The 20,000-nt window shown below is 38.8% G+C and overlaps 3 protein-coding genes across 3 annotated transcripts in view; 1 reads left to right on the top strand and 2 right to left on the bottom strand.

Moving 5' to 3' along the window:
- Positions 1-921, top strand: part of LOC137997532 (uncharacterized) — a 3,315-nt gene extending 2,394 nt beyond the window's left edge. The window contains exon 2 of the mRNA XM_068843583.1: positions 1-921. This exon is cut by the window's left edge and continues 187 nt beyond it. Coding sequence (XP_068699684.1) covers positions 1-686 — 686 coding nt within the window. The 3' untranslated portion in view covers positions 687-921.
- LOC137997533 (PE-PGRS family protein PE_PGRS26-like) overlaps positions 1-4,358 on the bottom strand; it is a 31,439-nt gene extending 27,081 nt beyond the window's left edge. The window contains exons 1-2 of the mRNA XM_068843584.1: positions 4,279-4,358; positions 3,730-3,837 (exon numbers count right to left, since the gene is read on the bottom strand). Of these exons, the coding sequence (XP_068699685.1) occupies positions 3,730-3,786 (57 nt within the window). The 5' untranslated portion in view covers positions 3,787-3,837; positions 4,279-4,358. The remainder of the gene's footprint in view (positions 1-3,729; positions 3,838-4,278) is intronic.
- A 3,960-nt stretch (positions 4,359-8,318) lies between these two features.
- The window catches only part of LOC137997529 (uncharacterized), a 12,328-nt gene continuing 646 nt past the window's right edge, over positions 8,319-20,000 (bottom strand). The window contains exons 2-4 of the mRNA XM_068843581.1: positions 15,686-15,836; positions 13,460-13,559; positions 8,319-9,809 (exon numbers count right to left, since the gene is read on the bottom strand). Of these exons, the coding sequence (XP_068699682.1) occupies positions 9,393-9,809; positions 13,460-13,559; positions 15,686-15,836 (668 nt within the window). The 3' untranslated portion in view covers positions 8,319-9,392. The remainder of the gene's footprint in view (positions 9,810-13,459; positions 13,560-15,685; positions 15,837-20,000) is intronic.

Raw genomic sequence — 20,000 nt, forward strand, 5'->3', positions numbered from 1 at the left:
AAAGATTAAACATACGTGATTGTGATGCCTTAGTTTTGCAGTACTCTGAGTTTCTTGAGCTGGCAATTAAGGTTGAGACATCAGCCTTCGAAGAATTCAACTTCAAGGTAGACAGGCTGGACGTATTTTTGCAGAAACACATTGGTTCTGTTATTTCACTGTCCAAATTATGGGATCTGCTGAGAGAACTCTTGATTCTTTCCCATGGTCAAGCAACTGTTGAGAGGGGATTTTCAGTAAACCGGCAAGTCATGATCGAGAACATGAAAGAAAAAACTTTTATTGCACAGCGTACAATTCATGACCACATTCAGAGCATTGGAGGGCTAGGTCAGTTGGTAGTTAGCAGGGAACTTCTTGCAGCAGCTAGTGCAGGGAGACAACGTTACTCTGCCTATCTTGAAGAGCAGAAGAAAGAGCAACAGCAAGCTTCTCAAAACAGGAAGCGAAAAATAGTTCTTGAGGAAAAAGCTGAGTTAGAGAAAAAGAAAAAGCGCCTTGCCAGTGATATTAGTGCCTTACAACTTGATGCAGACTCTCTAGCAAAAGAAGCTGAGGAAAAAGCCAAGCTTGTTCTACTCTCCAAGTCTAATGCACTTAGAAAAGCAGCAAAAGAAAAGGAGAGCGCCCTAAAGAAAGTTGAAGATGAGCTGAGAGAGCTGGTTAAGAAGAGTTCTAACTTGTGAACTAACTTGCAGTTATCTTCTATGTAAAGGGCAAAGGATTGACTCTTGACAGTTAAAGAGAATATCTTACATTTTGTTTGAACTGGTTCATATTTTCACAACCTATCTAGTTGAATAAATGATTGTTTTCACATTACTGTCGATGTCGGAGAACACTTGCTAAACTTAGGTCATGAAATTTTGCAAAAGGTCATGGAAAAAGTCATGGAAAGTCATGGAATTTTAACAGGTCAAAAGTGTACGAACCCTGAGTACATCAAAATGTAAATGATCTCGTTTTCAGAGGTAAAGTGGAATAAAAAAATTTAGATCTGTCACATCACGAGCTATAGTACGTCTGTGAGTTCTAATTTTAGCGTGATTCCTATTCGCTGGCTTTTGACAGTCGACTCTGAAATGGCTTCTTTCCTTTTCCGTTCGCTTGCTGAGGATTTGTTTGTTTTCTTTTCCAACTCTTGCGATTCAAGAAAAATTAATTGCCTAACTAGTGAATTCAACAGTAGATTTCGCTGGAAAAACCGATATCACACTCATCCCTTCGTAATTCATGCGATCAGTCGGTTTTTCAGGTGAAATTAACCGTGGAATTCACTAGTTAGGCAGCGAAGAAACTGACATAATTAAGCAATTTCCGGGAAAACCAAAAGGCGGACAGTTCCAAAGCCTTTTATTTTCACTAATCCTACAGCCAGTAAGAATAAACAAGCCGGGAGCTCCGCTTTTAGGCTTGGCTAAATCTATATATTATCGCTATAACATGCTACAAGTACAGGTTTAATTCAGCGTTCAAGTAAAGTTTAACTTGAGTCTTAATTTCCTCGTGGGTTAATTCCTTCTCAATTTCTAGTTTGCCCCGCCGCCAGTAGCATTCAAGGAAAAAGGCTTAGCACACGTCATCACTGATGCGTTCAAATCTGTGTCCAATTGGCAATATGCGACCTCGCGTCACGTCACATGGCGAATTGAACGTCAACCTGGAGTTAAGCCCCAGGATTGGGGAGGGGGGCAGACCCAAGGGAATTTGACATTTCTAGACCTAAGCAAGGCATTTGACAAAGTAAACCATTCTATTTTGTTATCCAAACTAGACCTATATGGTATACGAGGTAATGCAAAACAGTGGTTTAGGTCTTACCTAAGCAACAGGAAGCAGAAAGTTTTTGTCAATGGTGTGGAGTCTAACTTTCTTTTAGTAAACTGTGGAGTACCTCAAGGATCGATCTTAGGCCCTTTTCTTTTTTTAATTTATATAAATGATTTTGAAAAAGCAACCAACTATTTTTCCCTAAGACTATTTGCTTATACTTCCTTAACTGCAACTGGGAAAGACCTAGATGTATTGCTTCAGAGGATAAACTCTGAATTGCCCGCTATTTATGAATGTTTATGCTCAAACAGATTAACCCAGAATTTAAGTAAGACAAAATACTTGGTTTTTCAACCAGGACAAAAAAATAGTTTTAATCTATATCCTCCTCTAAAATTAGCTGATCAGTACCTAGAACAGTCATATAGTGTTAAATATTTAGGGCTCATTATTGATTGTTTTCTGTCATGGCATGAGCATATTTATCATATTAGTAGTAAAATTAGTAAAAGTGTCAATATTGTCGCTAAACTAAAACCACACGTGACATCCCAATCTCTGATAAGTATCTATTATGCACTTGTATACCCCTATCTAACCTATGGTTGCGTACTGTGGGGCAATAATTACGAGGCGCCATTGTCACAATTGGTGAGACTACAAAACAAAGTTGTTAGAATTATCAACAATGTGCCACTTTGTGATCAGATTACTCCCCATTATGTAAACCTTGGTTTCCTTAAGCTTCCCGACATTGTTAAATTATACACGTGTCAACTATTTTATGATTACCTAATTAATAAGAAGTCGTCGAACCTTGCCTTGTCTCTAGGATCTGAGCAACATAATTACGCTACTCGAACTGTATCCTTACAACACCTAAATCCAGAATCTTTCAGAATAAACATAAGAAAATTTTGTCCAACCAGCTTAGGGTGCTATTATTGGAATGATATTCCTTTATCTATACGCAACAAGCCAACTAGAAAACTGTTTATAAAAGCACTTTACCAGTTTTATTTTGCTCAGTATTGATAATTCCAACATTATTTATTTATTTAATATGCGTTTACTCTTTCCTCTCTAGTTTACTTTTTATCCTAAAATAAATGTACTTAATTAAAGGGCATATAATTAGTTTACTATATCTTTGCCCTTTCCACTTCATCTTTCACTGTACTTATTTTGTTAAATATATTGTATGTTATGTTTGTCAAGTGGAAATAAAATAAAATACAAAAAATAAATACAAAATAATTTGACATTTTTTATGGAAGCCAGAGTCAAATTCCCTACCCTCAGGCCCCTTCGGAATATGAAATGTCCGCCCCCCCCCCCCCTCCCCCCTCCTAAGGTAAATTTATCTATCAGAGTCATTTCGTAGTACTTCACAGGATTGGAAATATATGGTTTTCCAACCTTACATGATGTCATGGCATTATTTGAAAATCAGCGGAAGTACTAACGTGAAAACAGTTCTTAATCCATTACCATTTTGTTAGTTGTTAAATAAATACAAAACGTCACTCTGTAGCTGTTTTGAAACGTTTCGGTAGATCGCTCCTTTTGCATTACCATAACACTTTCTCAGTTCCACTGGATAAGGAAACAAAACCTTCATTTACCACTGGACAAAACAACGATCCGAGTGAGGGGTGTGGATTAATAGCGTTTTTACTTGACTTATACATAATGTATTCTAATACACTCTTTTGTGAAAAGTGAATGGTTACGTGGCCTTGAGATCAACCGACAAGACTAGACTACATAATGTATGATTTATTTTGTAATTAGCGTCAATGGCATAGCTGTGGTATTAGTGGGTAACCGGTATTTAAAATGATTTTGTGCTGTTCTTTAGTTAACCAACATAAAAAGGATAGAAAAACGGAAAGGAGTTAGCTCCATAGATTAAAAAAAAAACTTAGATTATCCAATCATATTTCAAAGGCTTACCCATATTTGTTGACAAATTATCCACGTTAGGAGAATAGGAAACCGATGAATATTCATGATTCTTCCGACGTATGTACGATCAAGGAAGACAACAAGGAAAGCGACAACCTAAGACAACAAAATACAGAAACTAAAGTTAACTCTAGTGTGGCAAGCAATAAGTTCAATTGCGCAATTAGTCCCCTCGTTTTAGCGTCAGAAATTGCGCCTGTAAAATAAAAGATAAATGTTTCCTCTGAAGTTTCCTTTAATCGCGACGAAATTTTTCATGCTCATTTAGTGATAACTAACAACACACGGAGCTGAGCTTTTATGCATTGAGTTCACATTATTTGTAGTTAAAATCCAGAAATGACGTCCCGGCGTTTCAGAAGAAAATAGCAAACATCTGTAAACTTAGCAAGATAATTAATTACTTTCTTTATTTAAAATAAGTGACCCACGGTCGGGCTGGAAAAGAGAGGGGGTTCATTAAGAATTGACGAAATAAATTACATTACCGTTTCTGGCGTTTCGCAGTTTCAAAAATGACGAAATGATAGTACTTACTCGTTCCGTCGATCGAAGGATTAAAATACCCAGAAGAGCTGAATCCCCACAACTTGAATACTTTGAACTGTTCAACGAACGTCTCTTTCACTTAATTATTCCTTACAAGAAAAAGTCGACGTGCAACATGTTGGATCAAAAATCATACGTCACCCAGCCTAGGCATGTTTTCCCATCATTCGACGGTCTTATTGACTCGTGTTTCCCGGTGGACCCGTCCCGTATTCTCTGTTTATTCCCAGTTCTGAGCATATTGTTTCGACCAAGGATTTTACATATGTACCAAATCTACTTCGTATCTGGGTAGACCCAAATAATTAAATTCAACAATTCATTTTAGATATCGAATTTAATAGAGTCGCATTTATACCTCTTGACCTTGTTTTGATGGCATTTAGAATTCAGAAATGTGGGTAAAACATAATCAAACATAATTCATGAATTAGACTGAGCAGATGTGAAGTTAGGCGTATAAAACAACTCTCGAACTTCTGTCGAATATTCGATTGGCTCAGTAAAGATGCGGCAGAAGTAGAATTTAATTGTTTTAGACGTCGAACGTTACATGCAAACATTTACTTCCCGAATTAGATGCAACACATGAGTGGGACTTTTAAAACGCGCTCTAAGAAAGTGTGGAGGAAATGCGCTGCTATTCTTCACACGATCTCGTAAAAAAGGTAGTCAACCGAACCGTAAATAGAAAACTATAATTTTAAAGAGTGCTCAGGGCTAACCACTAAAATGAGCGCTTAGGCCTAGATTCGCATACAGTCCAAAGTTTTCCCCTCTCCTCAAAAACCGACATTTGGCTTGATTTGCGTTCACTTGTCATTTCGGTTTACAGTGTCCCCAATTAGTGCTCCAGTGCTAGAACGACTTGACACTTAAATAAAGTTACTTTTTTTTCCTTTCCTTTTTTTCCCCTTTCCTTTCTAGACTGGCGAACTACCGAGCCACTCTATCAATCTAACATGACCCGTAACTGACGAGCCATCGACCTTCATACACTCATCCTTAATATAGAGTAGTGACTGGCGAGCCGCCGAGCCACTGTATCTGACATGTCTCGTCAGTGACGAGCCATCCAGCAGCAAATCATGATACAATCGATCCGTTTAGTCTTGGCTGGGGAGCCGCCGAGACGCCGAGCCGCTGTATCTAACAAGTCCCTGTATTCTATAATTTAGACGACAAGCAGCTCTCGCCTTCATTGCTGTTCTATCGCGCTTGAACGACAAAATCGATTTCAAAGGATCGAGCTATCGAGGCTTAGATTTCAAGCTCTTAGAGCAAACTAAGATCACTTCAGGGATACTTTTTTCTGCTAATTCAGTCTGGGAACGCAGTGATTTGAGGGAGCAACACCGCAATAGCGACACTAAAGGCTTGATTTGGGGTCATGACTACAACAGAGTAAAACGCGGGAATGGTGAAATTCGATCGATTGCTTAAATTAGAATTTTAAAATGATCTTACATAAATTAATGCAACCCAAAACTTTTTCCAATTTTTGTCACTTCCGTTCGCAGTTTCAAAGTTTTGCAAGTTTTGCTCCGCACCAAAATAAAGGATGCTTTCTTTTGCGAAGTCCGTGTGAGCTTTTCCGAGTACCTTTCGCGCAATCCGACATGACAGTGTCAAGCCAAGAGCTTCGTAATAAGCACGTGGCTAATTTTCATATCTGACTATGACGACATTTGGTTTTCAGCTGAGCGCGCGCGTGTAAGCCACACACGCAATGCTAAAGCTGCGCGCGTCAGCTTATGATTTAAGGAGGCTCGAAAGGGTTTTCAGGAGAAACTATTACAAGCCTCCTCCAGCCATTCTAAGGGCGCGTTTGAGTGACCCTATTCCGGAATAAGAATACGTAAAGTGATGATTTAAAACGGTATGTTTGGCGTTTTGAAGCAACAAGGATGATAAAGATATGCTTGAAATAGCATTTTAGTAAGTGTTTGACAAGGTTCATGTGAATCTCCGTAAAAACGAAGGATTTCTAACTTTTATTCCATGCATTCCGGAATATGCTCAATCGAACGCACCCTTAATGTGGTCTGCCACAGGCATCCCACGTAACAAGGGCGAATGGAATAATTGTTTTATTAAGGTTTTATTTAATTCTGAACACTTGAACTCTTGGAAATTAAGGCCAATCAGTTTCAAGCTTGGTAACACTTGACCCAATTAGTTTCCCTATTAAGTCATACGGAATATGGACTGATAACCGAAACTGAGTGAGCCAATGTGAAAGCTAGAAACGCAATATTTGAGGTCGAAAATTTAATAATAAGCAATGAACTTTATTAATAACAGTACCCTGATGTGGCTTTTCGGTGGCAATATAGAATATATACAATAATAATAATGATAATAATTCACTACCTGCACAAATCCCATAATGCACCTCTTTTACTCCCCAAAATTCTGCATATTCATTGTTTGCAATTTCTCCTGGGACATGAACATCGAAAACAATGCCTATGCAAATTTTTGGGGGTAAAAGAGGTGTATTATGGGATTTGTGCAAGTGAAGAATACACGAATAAAGGAAGCAAATTCTTATGGAAGGAAAAATTGTGTTTGAGAAGGCATGGGAAAATGATTGGATTTACTTAATAAAAATAATGCAGCTACCTGTTGCTGACAAGGTAAAAGAATGTACCCTCTTTAAAAAAAGCGTAGATTTCACAAGTGGGGGATGGGGGAGGGTGAAGATTATCAGGACTGGGTGCAAGCTTTGCACGACCAGACACAACTGCTTTCTATTCTCAAGTATTGTATTACATTACACCAGTATATTACGACAAACTAAAAGTAATCATTAATTATGAAGTGCGGCCGTGGGGACGAAATTTGGGTTCTGGGATATAATGTTTCCGTCCTAGTAAACTTCCTAATTCGAACCTGAGCATAATCCTTCAAGGAGATAGGCGTTTAAATCCTAGTAGAAGAAAGGACTAGTTCCCACGATGTAATACGTTGGCTGTGTATGCAACACGTTAACAGCATATTTGCACGTTTGGTCAAGCAACAGTACTACTTATCAACTTATAGTTCGACGGGTCACGGTAACTAAGTGTCACGCTTTCCTCAACTTTACTACACCATTATGAAAACTACAAGGTAGTATTTAGATATCCGTTTTACGATGCTCAGACTTGCTCAGGCTGCTACGAAAACCACCAAGTGCGCAATAGTCTGCGCATCTGACGTATGACGTCATTCAAAATGGCGCACAAAATGCAGACGGTCAGCAATAAAATCTCAAAAAATTTCACCCTTGAAACCACAAGACACCTAGGATTATTAACTGCGTTCGGCTTCGTCGAAAGCAAAAAATATTTTACGGTCTGTAAACCGTGGTACTTGCTTGTAAAAAACGTGCTAAAGAAAGGCACTACCTTTCGAAATACTGGCTTTAGATAGAGTTTTTCTTCGTCAATCAATCAGCTTTGCTCTTTTTGACGAGTACATAAGTTTGGCTTCGCACGAGACAGCAATGCGATGACACCTCCTTCGTCACCAGTCTTTTAAGACTTGCACGCGCTACTAGCCTTCCCTCTTTTCTGCGAAATGTCACGCGAGAGCGGCACACAATAGAGAACGCGAGTGAGAGGAGCGTGACATCTCCTGTTCTCCCTCGCAGGTCCTTAGAGACCTTTCGAACTAAAAAAAAAAATCCGATTATTCGCTATTTCCCCCATCCCATAATGCAATACGTTTTAGGGGGGAGGTGGGGGGAGGTTCTTTACATAAAAACAATACAAGTTATTTACTCTTCGGACTGTATCGTGCTTCAGTGAACTGAATATCCATTGTTTTAATGAATAACCCCCCAAAATGAACTGTATGTTATGGGATTTGTGGAAATAGCGAGTTGGTAACAGCGAGAGAACGCATTCGCAATGTTGGCGCAATGTTGGCCTTGGTTGTGTGTACCGTTAGCCTGACTGGCCAACAATGGAGGGCGCGTTTCCAAGGACACTGAAAGTTGACAAATTGGAGCAAAATAACCTGGTATAACAACTAGAAAAACATTTTTTACTGTGACATTTCACTTTTTAATCATGATCGTTAAAACTATGTACAAGGTGTGCAACCATTAAAAACAATATATTATTACCTTAATCCTGATAACATGTCGGCTGAATCACAACATCAAAATACTATATCATGGAAGTTCAGTCAAGTCAGTGTATATAGTATGCAAATAAATAAATAAACTTGAATCTTCCATTAAATATTAAGAGAGACAAGAAGGGAAGCAAACCAACGCGAAAGAATGCTCCCTCACAAACTCCCCGCAAGAGCGACATGCAGTTCGCGTTCGTCTCGTGACGGCGCTCCACTCCCTCCCGGAAAAAATGCGCCTCAGCCCATCTCAACCAGGGAAGAATACAATAATTCATTTCGTTGACACAAAATATCTACTGAAAAAAAATAATCCTGAAAGTTAAAACTTCTTTCTGCCAGTTTTCTCCATCAGATGTTGATAAACACGACTTTCATAATCCAATGCTATTTTTTTACACATACGTTTACTGATTTGGAAAACCCTCTTTTTCTTTTTTGAAAAGCCCCAGACACGTTTCTGTCTCGCAACAGCGGTTGGTTTGTCTTAAAATGTTGTTCTTTACAGTCTGAAAGCTACACAATCAGGAATCAACAAAAGCCGGCTCTGGTTTTTCATTGTATAATCCAATGACCAAGAATGTCAACTAACATGAAACAATGTTAATTACGAAGGTCCGGAATTAACCATAAGAGGTCATGCTTTTAAAAAAATAATCGAAAAAATCGGCGGTGCCATCAACGCCTTTGTTTCAAAAGTCTAAGATTCAACACAAGTTCCGCTGAACTATGAACATGGCGACCTTTTACTGACACCTATTTACACTCTATGAAAAAAAGCACTCCAGTAAGTAAGAATATAACAGGACTTTAGCTGCAGCTTTCAGTTATTCCAGGATGAAGATACTATGCAGGAGTGTTGAAACGTTGAATAAACTTTGTAAGTTGTAGTCATTAATATTAAAACAGAATAGCATCAAACCATCTCTGTTTTTGGGCTCTCAAAATCGGGCGCTAGGTTCTCATGCAAATAAGGTTGATTATGAACTTGTTGGTACTGCCATAGAAGGCCTTGACAAGTCCTCAAGAAGACCCTCTCTTCTTAATCGAGCTCGCTCGTTCTTGAACCAAGTGTTGACATGACGTGCCAGCACTTGTTCTCTACTTTTTCGTTCCTCCAAATTGTTCAAGATTTCCGCGTATCTCGTCAAATCTTTGAGATCAGGTTTGGGAGTCTCTTCGTACCATTTCCTTAGCAAAGGAAGCTCCACTGACGTGTTGAAGACAATTTTCTTCCCGCGTGGAGTAATAAGAAGTTTTCTTCCCGGAGACACTGAGCCGTCTTCTTCCTGTTCTTTGCTCAGCTGAGAGTGTTCATACCACGCGGCAAATAGCTTAATCTTCTCGGACGATAAACGGCAAGGGTATTGATCTCTAGATATCTGCGACAGCATGCCCTACCCAATACATTAAAAAAACGTTAACATCAGTACCAAACACTTTTCTTGAGCTTAAAATAATAATTACAATAATTTGTTTGTTCATCCACGTTACACCTAAGAGCTCGTTCAACATGTGTCCGTGCATTCTGGATCGAATTCGAATATGGCAGTGTTGGGTTTTTTAGGAAAGGGGATAACCGGAGTACCCTTAGAAAAACTTCTCGGTGCAGAGTAGAGAACCAACAAACTCAACCCACATAGGACGCCGCGATCGGGAATCGAACCCAGGCCACATTGGTGGGAGGCGAGTGCTTCAAAGATAAATCTGTAATATAACTTGAAGTTGTTTGTTGTAAAAACTCTTATTATTAATACTACATTTGCAAATGCAAACAACGAAGCCCTATTAGGGTTTATCAGGATACGGGATTATTTATTTATTTATTTATTTATTATTATTATTTTTTTTGAAAGAGACCTTATCCAAATCCCACAGTTTCCCTTGCTTCCTTAATTCCGTTCATCCAAAAAGTACGAAATGAGTTTGAAATCATCCGAAAAACGTATTACAAATCACAGTTCAACAACTTATCATCCTGTATTTGAATTCCGGTTCCGTAATCCTGGTTTAGTTCCCTGCAAACTGTTTAAATCTGCCGTGGCGAAGACAAAAAGACTTGTTCCTTGGAAACGGTTTAAATCTGCCGCGGCGAAGACAACATTTGTACTCCATTACTCAAAAATCTAAAATCCCGTAATTGCGTGTTCCATAGTCCAGTCCAAAGTTTAAATTTTACAATTCCACAATCTTGGTTTCAGTATTCCAAACGTTCCACAATAACTTGAAATGTCTTTAAGAAAAAAGCTTAAATCCAGTAGTCCATTCCGGGTTGAGATCACCAATACTCTCTCTGTCATCAATTCAAAACTCAACAAAAGCTACAAGTAGTAAACAGCTCTTAGAAACTACAAAAGATGTTCATGATTCTACACTCGAGCTGAACAAAAAACTATCAAAAACGAAACCAAAAAGCCCTCGCGATCGCTTCCCGAGAGAACAGACACACAGACGAAATTGTACTATGCCTGCCTCATAAGGCCCTGAAAAAAAATACCGCACGTAGTACTTGACCGTAGCCCTTGGCCGAGAACCGATCAGGATACGGGATATTTAGGTGAAACAATTGTAGTAATACGGATTTTTGGCTGGTTGGTCCGGACCGACCGAAACGCGCCGTTCCATTTACAAAAATTATCGTTTACGAGACAGTGCGGCCCAGTGGTTAGGGCTCTTGCCTTGAGACCCGGTTATCCCGGGTTCAAGACACGTTCTGACCACTGGCTGAATTTGATCCTGGTAGTCCCTGGTTCAACTTCTCAGCTGCACTTGTAAGTAACCAAATAGCTTGCCCCCGCCCAGTTGGGATTCTTAACAGTTGTTGCTGAATGTTCTGTTCTGTCGAGATTGTGTTCATTGGCTCTGAAAAGCCCCTATGAGGAATGGTCAATTAAGTATGTATATGTTTCCAATCCCACTTCACTGTGATACAACCGAAATTTCGGTCGAAACGTAAATGGAACGCTTCGGTCCGGTTGGAAATTGAATCTTTAATGCAAATTGTCGTTCCATTTTTCCTTGGTTAGTTCCACTGGTCTCCGAACTGATGGTCAGGCATAATGGCAAGCACCTACTGTGTCAATCATCGAGGGCCGAAAGATTCCAAACTAAGTGTTTGCTTTGATCGCAATAAGGGAAGTCTGTCACGGTGGCCGAGTGGCCCAACGCGCTCTCAGAATATCGCAATACTAGGAGAAGCGTGGGTGTTCTAATCGCGGCAAGAAAGTTTGGAAATACGGAAGGGTATAGAAATAGATTTATCCGATCAGAGCTTACTTCATTATCCGTGGGGTATGCACAATTGTCATTACCAACAACTGGTTTCAAGACGTGGTATGCCTTGGGCATTCCACGTAATAATTTGTTAGCGACTGTTATCGAAAGTTTACAGCCCGATCTTATGACAAATAAATAAAATCATTGTGTTTTAAAACTTTGTTGGAGCAAGCGGCGACTCGGTGGTTTAGTGGTTAGGAGCAGTGACACGTGAGCTAATCATGGTAGGTTCCCAAGTCCCGAGTCCGGATATCTCGGTTATCTTTTGAAAGAATTCCTTTCCAACTGTCAGTGCCATGAAATAATGATAAGCGTATATTCAAAGACGATTGATACTATCAGATTATCGTAATACCAGTCTCGAGAATGAGTTGTGGTGGGAGGCGAGTGCTTTCAACCCAAGCCAACCTGGGGCCAGTTTCTTGAAAGTCCCGAAACTTTACAGGTCATTTTCGGGTGTCACAATTCCCTCGGTATCTCAAGAACGGAGAGGATTTAAGTCGTCAAACTTCATATTCATTCATTTCTGTTACCTTGAAAACATGTTAAAAGATCGACTTTCCTGAACAAGCAGTTGACAGGTTCACAAATGGATTTTCGGGCCCGAAAAGTTTTCGGGACTTTCGAGAAATGGGCCCCTGGGCCGAGAAAAGTCTGGGCCGAGAAAAGTCTTCAATAACATTCGGAATGTGTTACCTCGTCTTTAATTTTTTTATACACAGTTCAGCTATCAAACACCGGCACTGATGATTGTTTAATGTCACGAAACACCTCCTTCGTTCGATGTCACTGGCCATCTGACCTGCCTTGTGTTTTTCGCATTTAAGTCTAAGCACCCATTTCAAATAGCGTTGATAAACAATGTTCAAGTCTAAGCACCCATTTTAAAACGGTTAGCTTTCAATAACTGCGTGGCTATGTCGTTCAAGGTTTGGGTTAGAGCCTGTAAAAATCATTCTAAGATTCCCGTATGAAATTTCGGTCGGTGTAGCGACTCCCCTAAGAATAGCCACTGCCATTTTAATTCGCTCTGACGAAGGGCTAACGCTCGAAATGTCAGCTTTTAGAATCTATATACGGTGGTCAATTTACATTATCAACTCCGTTGATAAAACCAAATTTTTGCATTTAAAAAACCACCTACCTTCCACCACATGTACATTCCACCTCCCGAATTATTTCCGCATATGATAGCATTTTAGTGTGCTGTTCTTGACGGAACATCTCCGTTGACTGAGGTAAGTACGATAGAGAGTTCGTACGAAACGAATCAAGGCTGATGCCTAACGGTCGACGGGGGCGAGTTGCCCGAACGGGCTCCTAACTTATCACAAGGTGATTCATCCTCAATTTCAATTAATTAATTCTGGGCTCTTCGAAAAAATACTCTGGCTACTAACTTTTCATGTCAGAAGCCCGAAGGGCTCCGGAAAAATGTTCTGAGGCAGCAGCCTTGCGAATCGTGTTTGAACACGAAGCGAAGTTAACTATCACTGCGCTGCGCATGAGATGGGACGAGGACAAAACACTGAAGACACGGAGAAGAGAAAAGGCATTCTGGCCACTCATCACCCTTCCCTCTCAGTTATTGGTTTTGCTTTCACCTTCTGTCGTGGACATCCAAAATTTGGCTTTCAAGCACCTCCACAAAAAGTCCACGATTGCCGCATGGGCAAAGTTAGGAGAGTATAATGGTATTTCAGGCCCCGATTGTTCCTTACTCTCAGCTTTGTTCCACTTTTAATACAGTATCCCTTAAAAACTTTGTTACCTGCGAAAATGGACAGAGCATGCGTTCAAGATGCGTCTGACTGTAGTGTTCTAGCAGCTTCTTGATAGCAGTCTTCACTTTCTGGTCATCCCAGTCTTTGCTAAGAAAATAAAAATAATCCATCCAAACATGAGCTGAATATTGATTGATGAACATAAATAGGACATTCCTTTGAAACGATACATCCAGAGAAAAAGCTTGTTCTCTTATTGCACATTTAAAATCCTCGCGCAATAATTGATTTACAATCTGTAAAGCGGCCTTCACACAACAAACTAAGTTCAACTTGTATACAAAAATCTGGTTTTATCAACGGAGTTGATAATGTAAATTGGCCACCGTACAGAGATTGTAAAAGCTGACGTTTCGAGCGTTAGCCCTTCGTCAAAGCGAATTAACTTGGCAAACTAGTGTTGGCAAATTCAAGTTGGCGTGTGTGAAAGACACAACAACTGGTGTCACGGGGTCGCGGAGTACGTCTGCAAGTGGGGGGCTACATTGTAGGTCTTGGTATATGTACGAGTAGTGTAAATTACAAAGTCTTTGATCAAGCCAAAAACAACACTGTCAGAAAAAGTGGGCAGGGGGCTGCGTCAAACATGTTGGCAAACTGATGGCGACGAATAGAGCTTTTCTTTATTCTCGCCAACGTTTTTTGTGTCTTTCACACACGCCAACTTGAGTTTACCAAAACGGGTTGCCAACTTTACTTCGTCGCGTGAAGGCCGCTTAATTAAGTGTGCCAGCCAACAAGTAGTGCAACAGGGGTTTCACGGTAAAGTGTTGAAGTTGGCGCCTTGTTTCAAGTACAGTAACCCACTGTATCAACAAAGGGCATTAGGGATGCCTGGAGGCATGTCATTTTTAACATTTTGCTCCCAAACAGCACCTTTCAAAAGTCAAATTGATGATCAAGTTTAGAGGACTTCATGTTGACGTCATTGTCAAAGTGAGTTTTAATCTCAGGTTTGAAAAATACCCCGTTATGTCTTTAGTTCACTGTAGCAGACCACTCTAGGTGAAGTAGCCAACGCCTTTTATTGCCTGTCACTACGTATTGACACCACTGTGCAGTAATCTGTGGTCGCATGTATATCCATGTAGAACCCAATGCAGTTGAAATTTTTGTTTCCCAAATAAGTACCGGTATCCTGAATTTACATTACAGAACAACCCTTCCATTCTTCAAACTTTCTTTAAATGTTCTTGTCTGTTTTAGAAACCTCAGTAAATCACATATTAACATTTATCATATTGTATTAAGCTGTTAGATTTCATGCAATTATTATTTGTGTTGCGAAGTTTTCAATATCTCTCTTTTTAATAGACAAATCGCCTATCTCAATGTTGTGCCCAATTCAAATCTCTCTGGGTTAAAGTGTGTCAGATTGTATTTGCATTGTTACGATATAATGTAGCATTCACATTCAAATGTAGCAACCATTTACATGTAAATGATGGAATTACCTGGAACAAAACGTTTTATTGGATCGGGTACAACATTGAGTTAGCCAATTTGCTCTTTTACACTATGCAAAAAGTTGCATTGTATTTTGAAGTCAATTATCCAAGTAAGACACAATGTTCACAAGCAGTGGGCGAGGCATTGTATATAACTATTAAAACCTTTAACTCATAAAAATAAATAAATAAATAAATACTTTATAATTAAGTATTGATCAACCCCATGAGGGCTTTTCAGCGTCAATGAAATACTGTATTAGCCTGCTCGCAGGTGAAAGATGTTGTTGTCGCCACGAATCATGTATCAGATGGCATATTGGAAGTGTGTGGGATAGGTCTGAGCTAGGGATAGGTGTTCTGTCACCCGGCCCAGACCTATCCCACGCACTTACAATATGGCATGTGATAAGTGTTCCATGGCGACAACAACATCTACACATACTGCCTGTGAGAAGGCTAATGAAACATATGAATGATGCATCAGAACATCACAACTTTTAAGAATCCCAACAGGCAACATGACTACCAGGATAAACTTCAGGTAGTGGTCAGAATGGGTCTCTGAATCTCAAGAAGAGAACCCTTGCCAGTCTGACACAGTGCCCCAAAGCATATTCATTTATCAAAAGGGATGTACATTTGTAACAAACATGCAACTGACCAGCTCCTGCCAGAGCAGTGAGCAGCACCAACTGCTTTGTAAATTGCTCACTCATATGTATATACATGTACAAAGATAAATTTTTTGGACAGTCAACTTACTCATAACAGAGGTGGACATGAATAGTGATTGCAGCATCTTTTACAAACAGAATATCCCCAAACGCTTCATGTATGGTCACCTCTAAATCTCCGCCTTTTGTGAAATCTGCAAGTGGGTGAGGCTTCCAGTGATCACGCACTTGAATGAACACTGCAAATCATTTTGAACATTGAGAAGTTTGAGTGAGAGTACAGCACATGAAACTATAGCTTCTTTGAAGATCTTTAGCAGGGAGTTGGGAAAAGGGCAAACAAAGAATTACTAAGACTGCTTGCCAAGTGACAAGAGTTTTGGGTTGGCAGACTATCAATATTTCAAAAAACTATAGAGTCTTTGCATGTAAGTAAATAAGCTTTCTTTTGCCTCTAATTTAAGAGTAGCTATGCAGCTAATTTCATCAAGAAAAATTAACACCAATACAAAAATATAAATCAATAAAAATATTTACAATGACATTACTAAATTTATTACTATTATACATTGTATCTCATATGCCAGTAAACTAAAAGGAACGTTATGTAAGAATCTTACATCTAAATTCAGGGAAATTATCAATAATTCATAAGGAATCTGAGAGTGAATTCCACATTTTCAGGCTGCTAGATATGAAAAGGAGTTCAGGCCATAAGTTGTAGTTCTTGGTTTCAGAACAGATACCATAAGATCAGCTTACAACTAAGAAGGCTATAGGTGGTAGAGCACATCCTAAACATATTTCTTGCAATGTACCGGTATGTAGCTCAAATAGTTACCGGTATTAAGATAAAAGACTTCTATAAAATATTATAATTATTGAGAAATTTTGTTGAGTGTGTCTAGCTTATCATTGTTACAAGCACTGCACAAAATGCCATATAGCAGAGCAGTAATAAATAAAAGTGAGGTAATATGACTGTTTTGTATACTTTAGTTTAAATTGGCCTAAGAGTGTCTCTTGTCATTAATTTGTGAAATCTTATTATAATGTTAAATTGGCTATTTACTTTCTTACTCGGTCAACATATATAGTCTCCTTTTAATTGGCAAAAGGATTTGACAAAATTAATGGTGTAAGACACAGTTTTGCAATTTCCTAGGAGTTCTTTCAATCTAAAGATATGGGGCAGAATTGTAGTGTAAATTTCCCTTGATCATTTCATGATTTGCCATTTTAATCAGTTTCTTTACACAAGTATCGCAAGCTTATATTTTGACTTGCTAAATCACACTGCTCAGTGGTAACACATTATTCAGCACAACAACTTTGCAACTAGAATTGCGACCAATGTATTGTAATATGTCGCAAAATTGAAACAAGATTTCTTTTTTAATTTCGAGCCCTGAAAATACATGTATACCTAAGGAACATTGCTAAAGAAGGAGAGGGGTGATATAGCTTAGATTTCACCAGTGTATTTGCTCAAAAGTGCAATGTGTTTCAGATGAATTGCAACTGGTTGCTATGTTTCACTTATCCAAGCAACAGGACAATGAGGAAATATCAGACCTTCCAAACACAAAAGACCATTACATTAGGAGACATGTAGAGAAAAAATAATTCAATCGGTTATTTTCATTAATCAGGCATTTCAATCCAAATTAGATAGCATTAGGGAAAAAAAACCAGGAAAATCGTGAGATTCACCTCTTAAAAATGAAGATCTACACATTGGTGAACACATTACACTCATCAACCATGTTCTCTCAAAACTGACTTTGCAATCGCCTAAACAGTAGAATGCAAAGCAGCATAAAGTACATTAGAGGTGATAATCAAATCTCTGATTCACATTCTTTGATTTTACATAATCCTAACACACTGGAAGATTGAAAAATTATTTATCTACAATGGTGCCCTTTTCAAAAGACCTTGGTAGGGAATTAAAAGAAGTAAGATATAGGGGTTAATTGTTGAGAGAGAGGTAAAAATATCTGAAAATCATCAGTCTCACTGCAAAACGGGTCAGACATTGTATGTAGAAGCCGACACACGTTTATAATTACAGTCGAACGTCCGGTTGCGACCACCTCTCATAAGCGACCGCTTTTCCAAAATACCAAAAGTTTCCAAGTAAAATCACTATATTTGGAACCTCTTGTAAGCGACCACCACTAGTAAGTGACCCCAACCACTTTTAGAGCAAATAGTTTGAAATTCTCTTTTGTTGTTATCCTGCCGTAAACAACCACTGGACAGGCCTAGGTAATAGAGCAGAAATTGGACAGTAAGGCATCGTAACATCATCACATTCCTGTGAAGCTTACAAGAGAGGGAAAGTACAGGATTTATTCTGGAAATTGACTATTTCCATCAGGAATAAAACATTCAAAATTCTACAGGAAAAAATCTACATACACTGTATTCTATCAGGCTTAAAAAAATGACCTTAAATTCTGTTGATTACAGAATGTTGTAACTGATTCCTAATGATTGTTCCACACCACATATCCAGATGGTATCTGAGATGGTAAAGAAAGTAAGCAACACCTGTATTTTCTGCGCCAGCTAAAGCGATCACATGTTAAGTCAAAAGAAGTTTTGCCATTCTACTTTAAAACTTGTATAAGGGCTGTTACTGAATACAAATGCCCTGTTTATCATCATAGCCTCCCGCAATACCTTTCAATTGATATTAAGGAATGCCAAAGACAAGCATTGCATATTATTTAACCAGATTGCTCGCACATGATGAGGCGCTTTCCATGACTGGGTTAGTCCCCTTATACAAGCGCCACCAGCTCTTAAGTGATAAGCTTTTTAATTTCATCTTGTGTAATCCTTCGCAAAAGCTGTATACATACACGAAGCTTACTTCCTTCTAAGAACGAGTGTGAGGTCACTTTAAGGAATAAACGGGCTTTTACCACAAGGCACACCCATACCATAGTTTTATCCATCACTATGTCAACAAGGCAATGATGTAAATATTCCCTTTTCATTTTTGTCAACTCATGATTTTTAGCTTTTAAGCTTTCATTTTATTGTAAATCGTAGATAATTCAGCCTATGGCTGCCACGTTTTTGATCAATAACCTATCTATCTCTATCTATCTATCTTGTTCTCTCAAGAACAGTGAACCGTTTGACAGAATTACGCTATGGAAATTGGCGCAGTCAGCAATCATTCCCTATTCAACCCAAGTCATATCCACAATTTTTAATTTCTTTAATTTCAGCCAAGGTATCGATATCTTGTTTTCTTGTTGTCTCCATAAAAAAAATTATTCACCTGGTGATAAATATTTTTGATTACATATGTTTTTCACTGGCCGGGAGGTCCGTATAGGAAAAAAATCTGTGCCCAAGGTCTCCAGTATGACCCAAGGCTGCAGGCCGAGGGCCTAACTAGCCCTTCAGGCCTGTGATGCCTGCTATCAAAACAGAAAAACCCAGATTTAATCTTAAGACCTATGGTGGCTGGTCCTTCACGATGGCCGCTCCTTCTGTTTGGAATACCCTTCCGTTGGAACTCAGATCTTATTGTTCCCTTTCTTCTTTTAAATCCAAGTTGAAGACTTTGCTTTTTAAAGCTTCTTATGATGCAGTTTTATAACCTTTAATCTACTTTTTACCGTTAGTTTATCCCTGGTTTTCACGTCTTTTTTTTTGGTAAAGCGCTTTTGGCCTATTGGGAATTGGCGCTCTATAAATATTGTATTATTATTATTATTATTATTATTATTATTATTATTATTATTATTATTATTTTAGAAATATCAGGCAATACCCCAATGATCAGTTGATTCTATTCACAGTATTTATTAATTTGTAAAGCAATAGTGTTTTTTAAAAACGTTTAAAAGGCTTCAAAAAACATACATGTATTTTTGGTCCTAACGCCACCCCATCACACAAGCTCACGCAACCTGGGCAAATCCTAGCCCAGGTTGGTGGGCAAGAAAGAAAAAAATCTACCCGCTCTTAGAGCCAATCAGATTGCAGGATTCGCAGAATTCTGCCCGCTCGCACATTGAGAAAATAAATAAAAGTCATTACAGGGATTGAGATGGGCATTGATGAAAGGGGTAAGTCTGTGCAGTTACCATATGTTTATGAGGCAAAATTTTGACTAAATATATATGGTGTAAGCTCTCGTAAGCGACCACCAAGGCTTCACATTTTGGGTGGTCGCTCATGGGTGGTTCGACTGTATTTTTTTGCTATCATATGAACACAAACATTCTCCGAAGTATTAAACCTTACGCCGGAAGTATGAAAGCTGATAAATAATATTTACTGTACGCTGTTAAAGTGGCATTCTTCTTTCCTCTTTTTTTTCTTCTCTTTATTCCCTCACTTCTTGGTGGTCATGCTTTATCAAACTATTCCGGTGG

This window comes from Montipora foliosa, chromosome 3 (assembly GCF_036669935.1).
Source record: "Montipora foliosa isolate CH-2021 chromosome 3, ASM3666993v2, whole genome shotgun sequence".
Classification (NCBI taxonomy): domain Eukaryota; kingdom Metazoa; phylum Cnidaria; class Anthozoa; order Scleractinia; family Acroporidae; genus Montipora; species Montipora foliosa.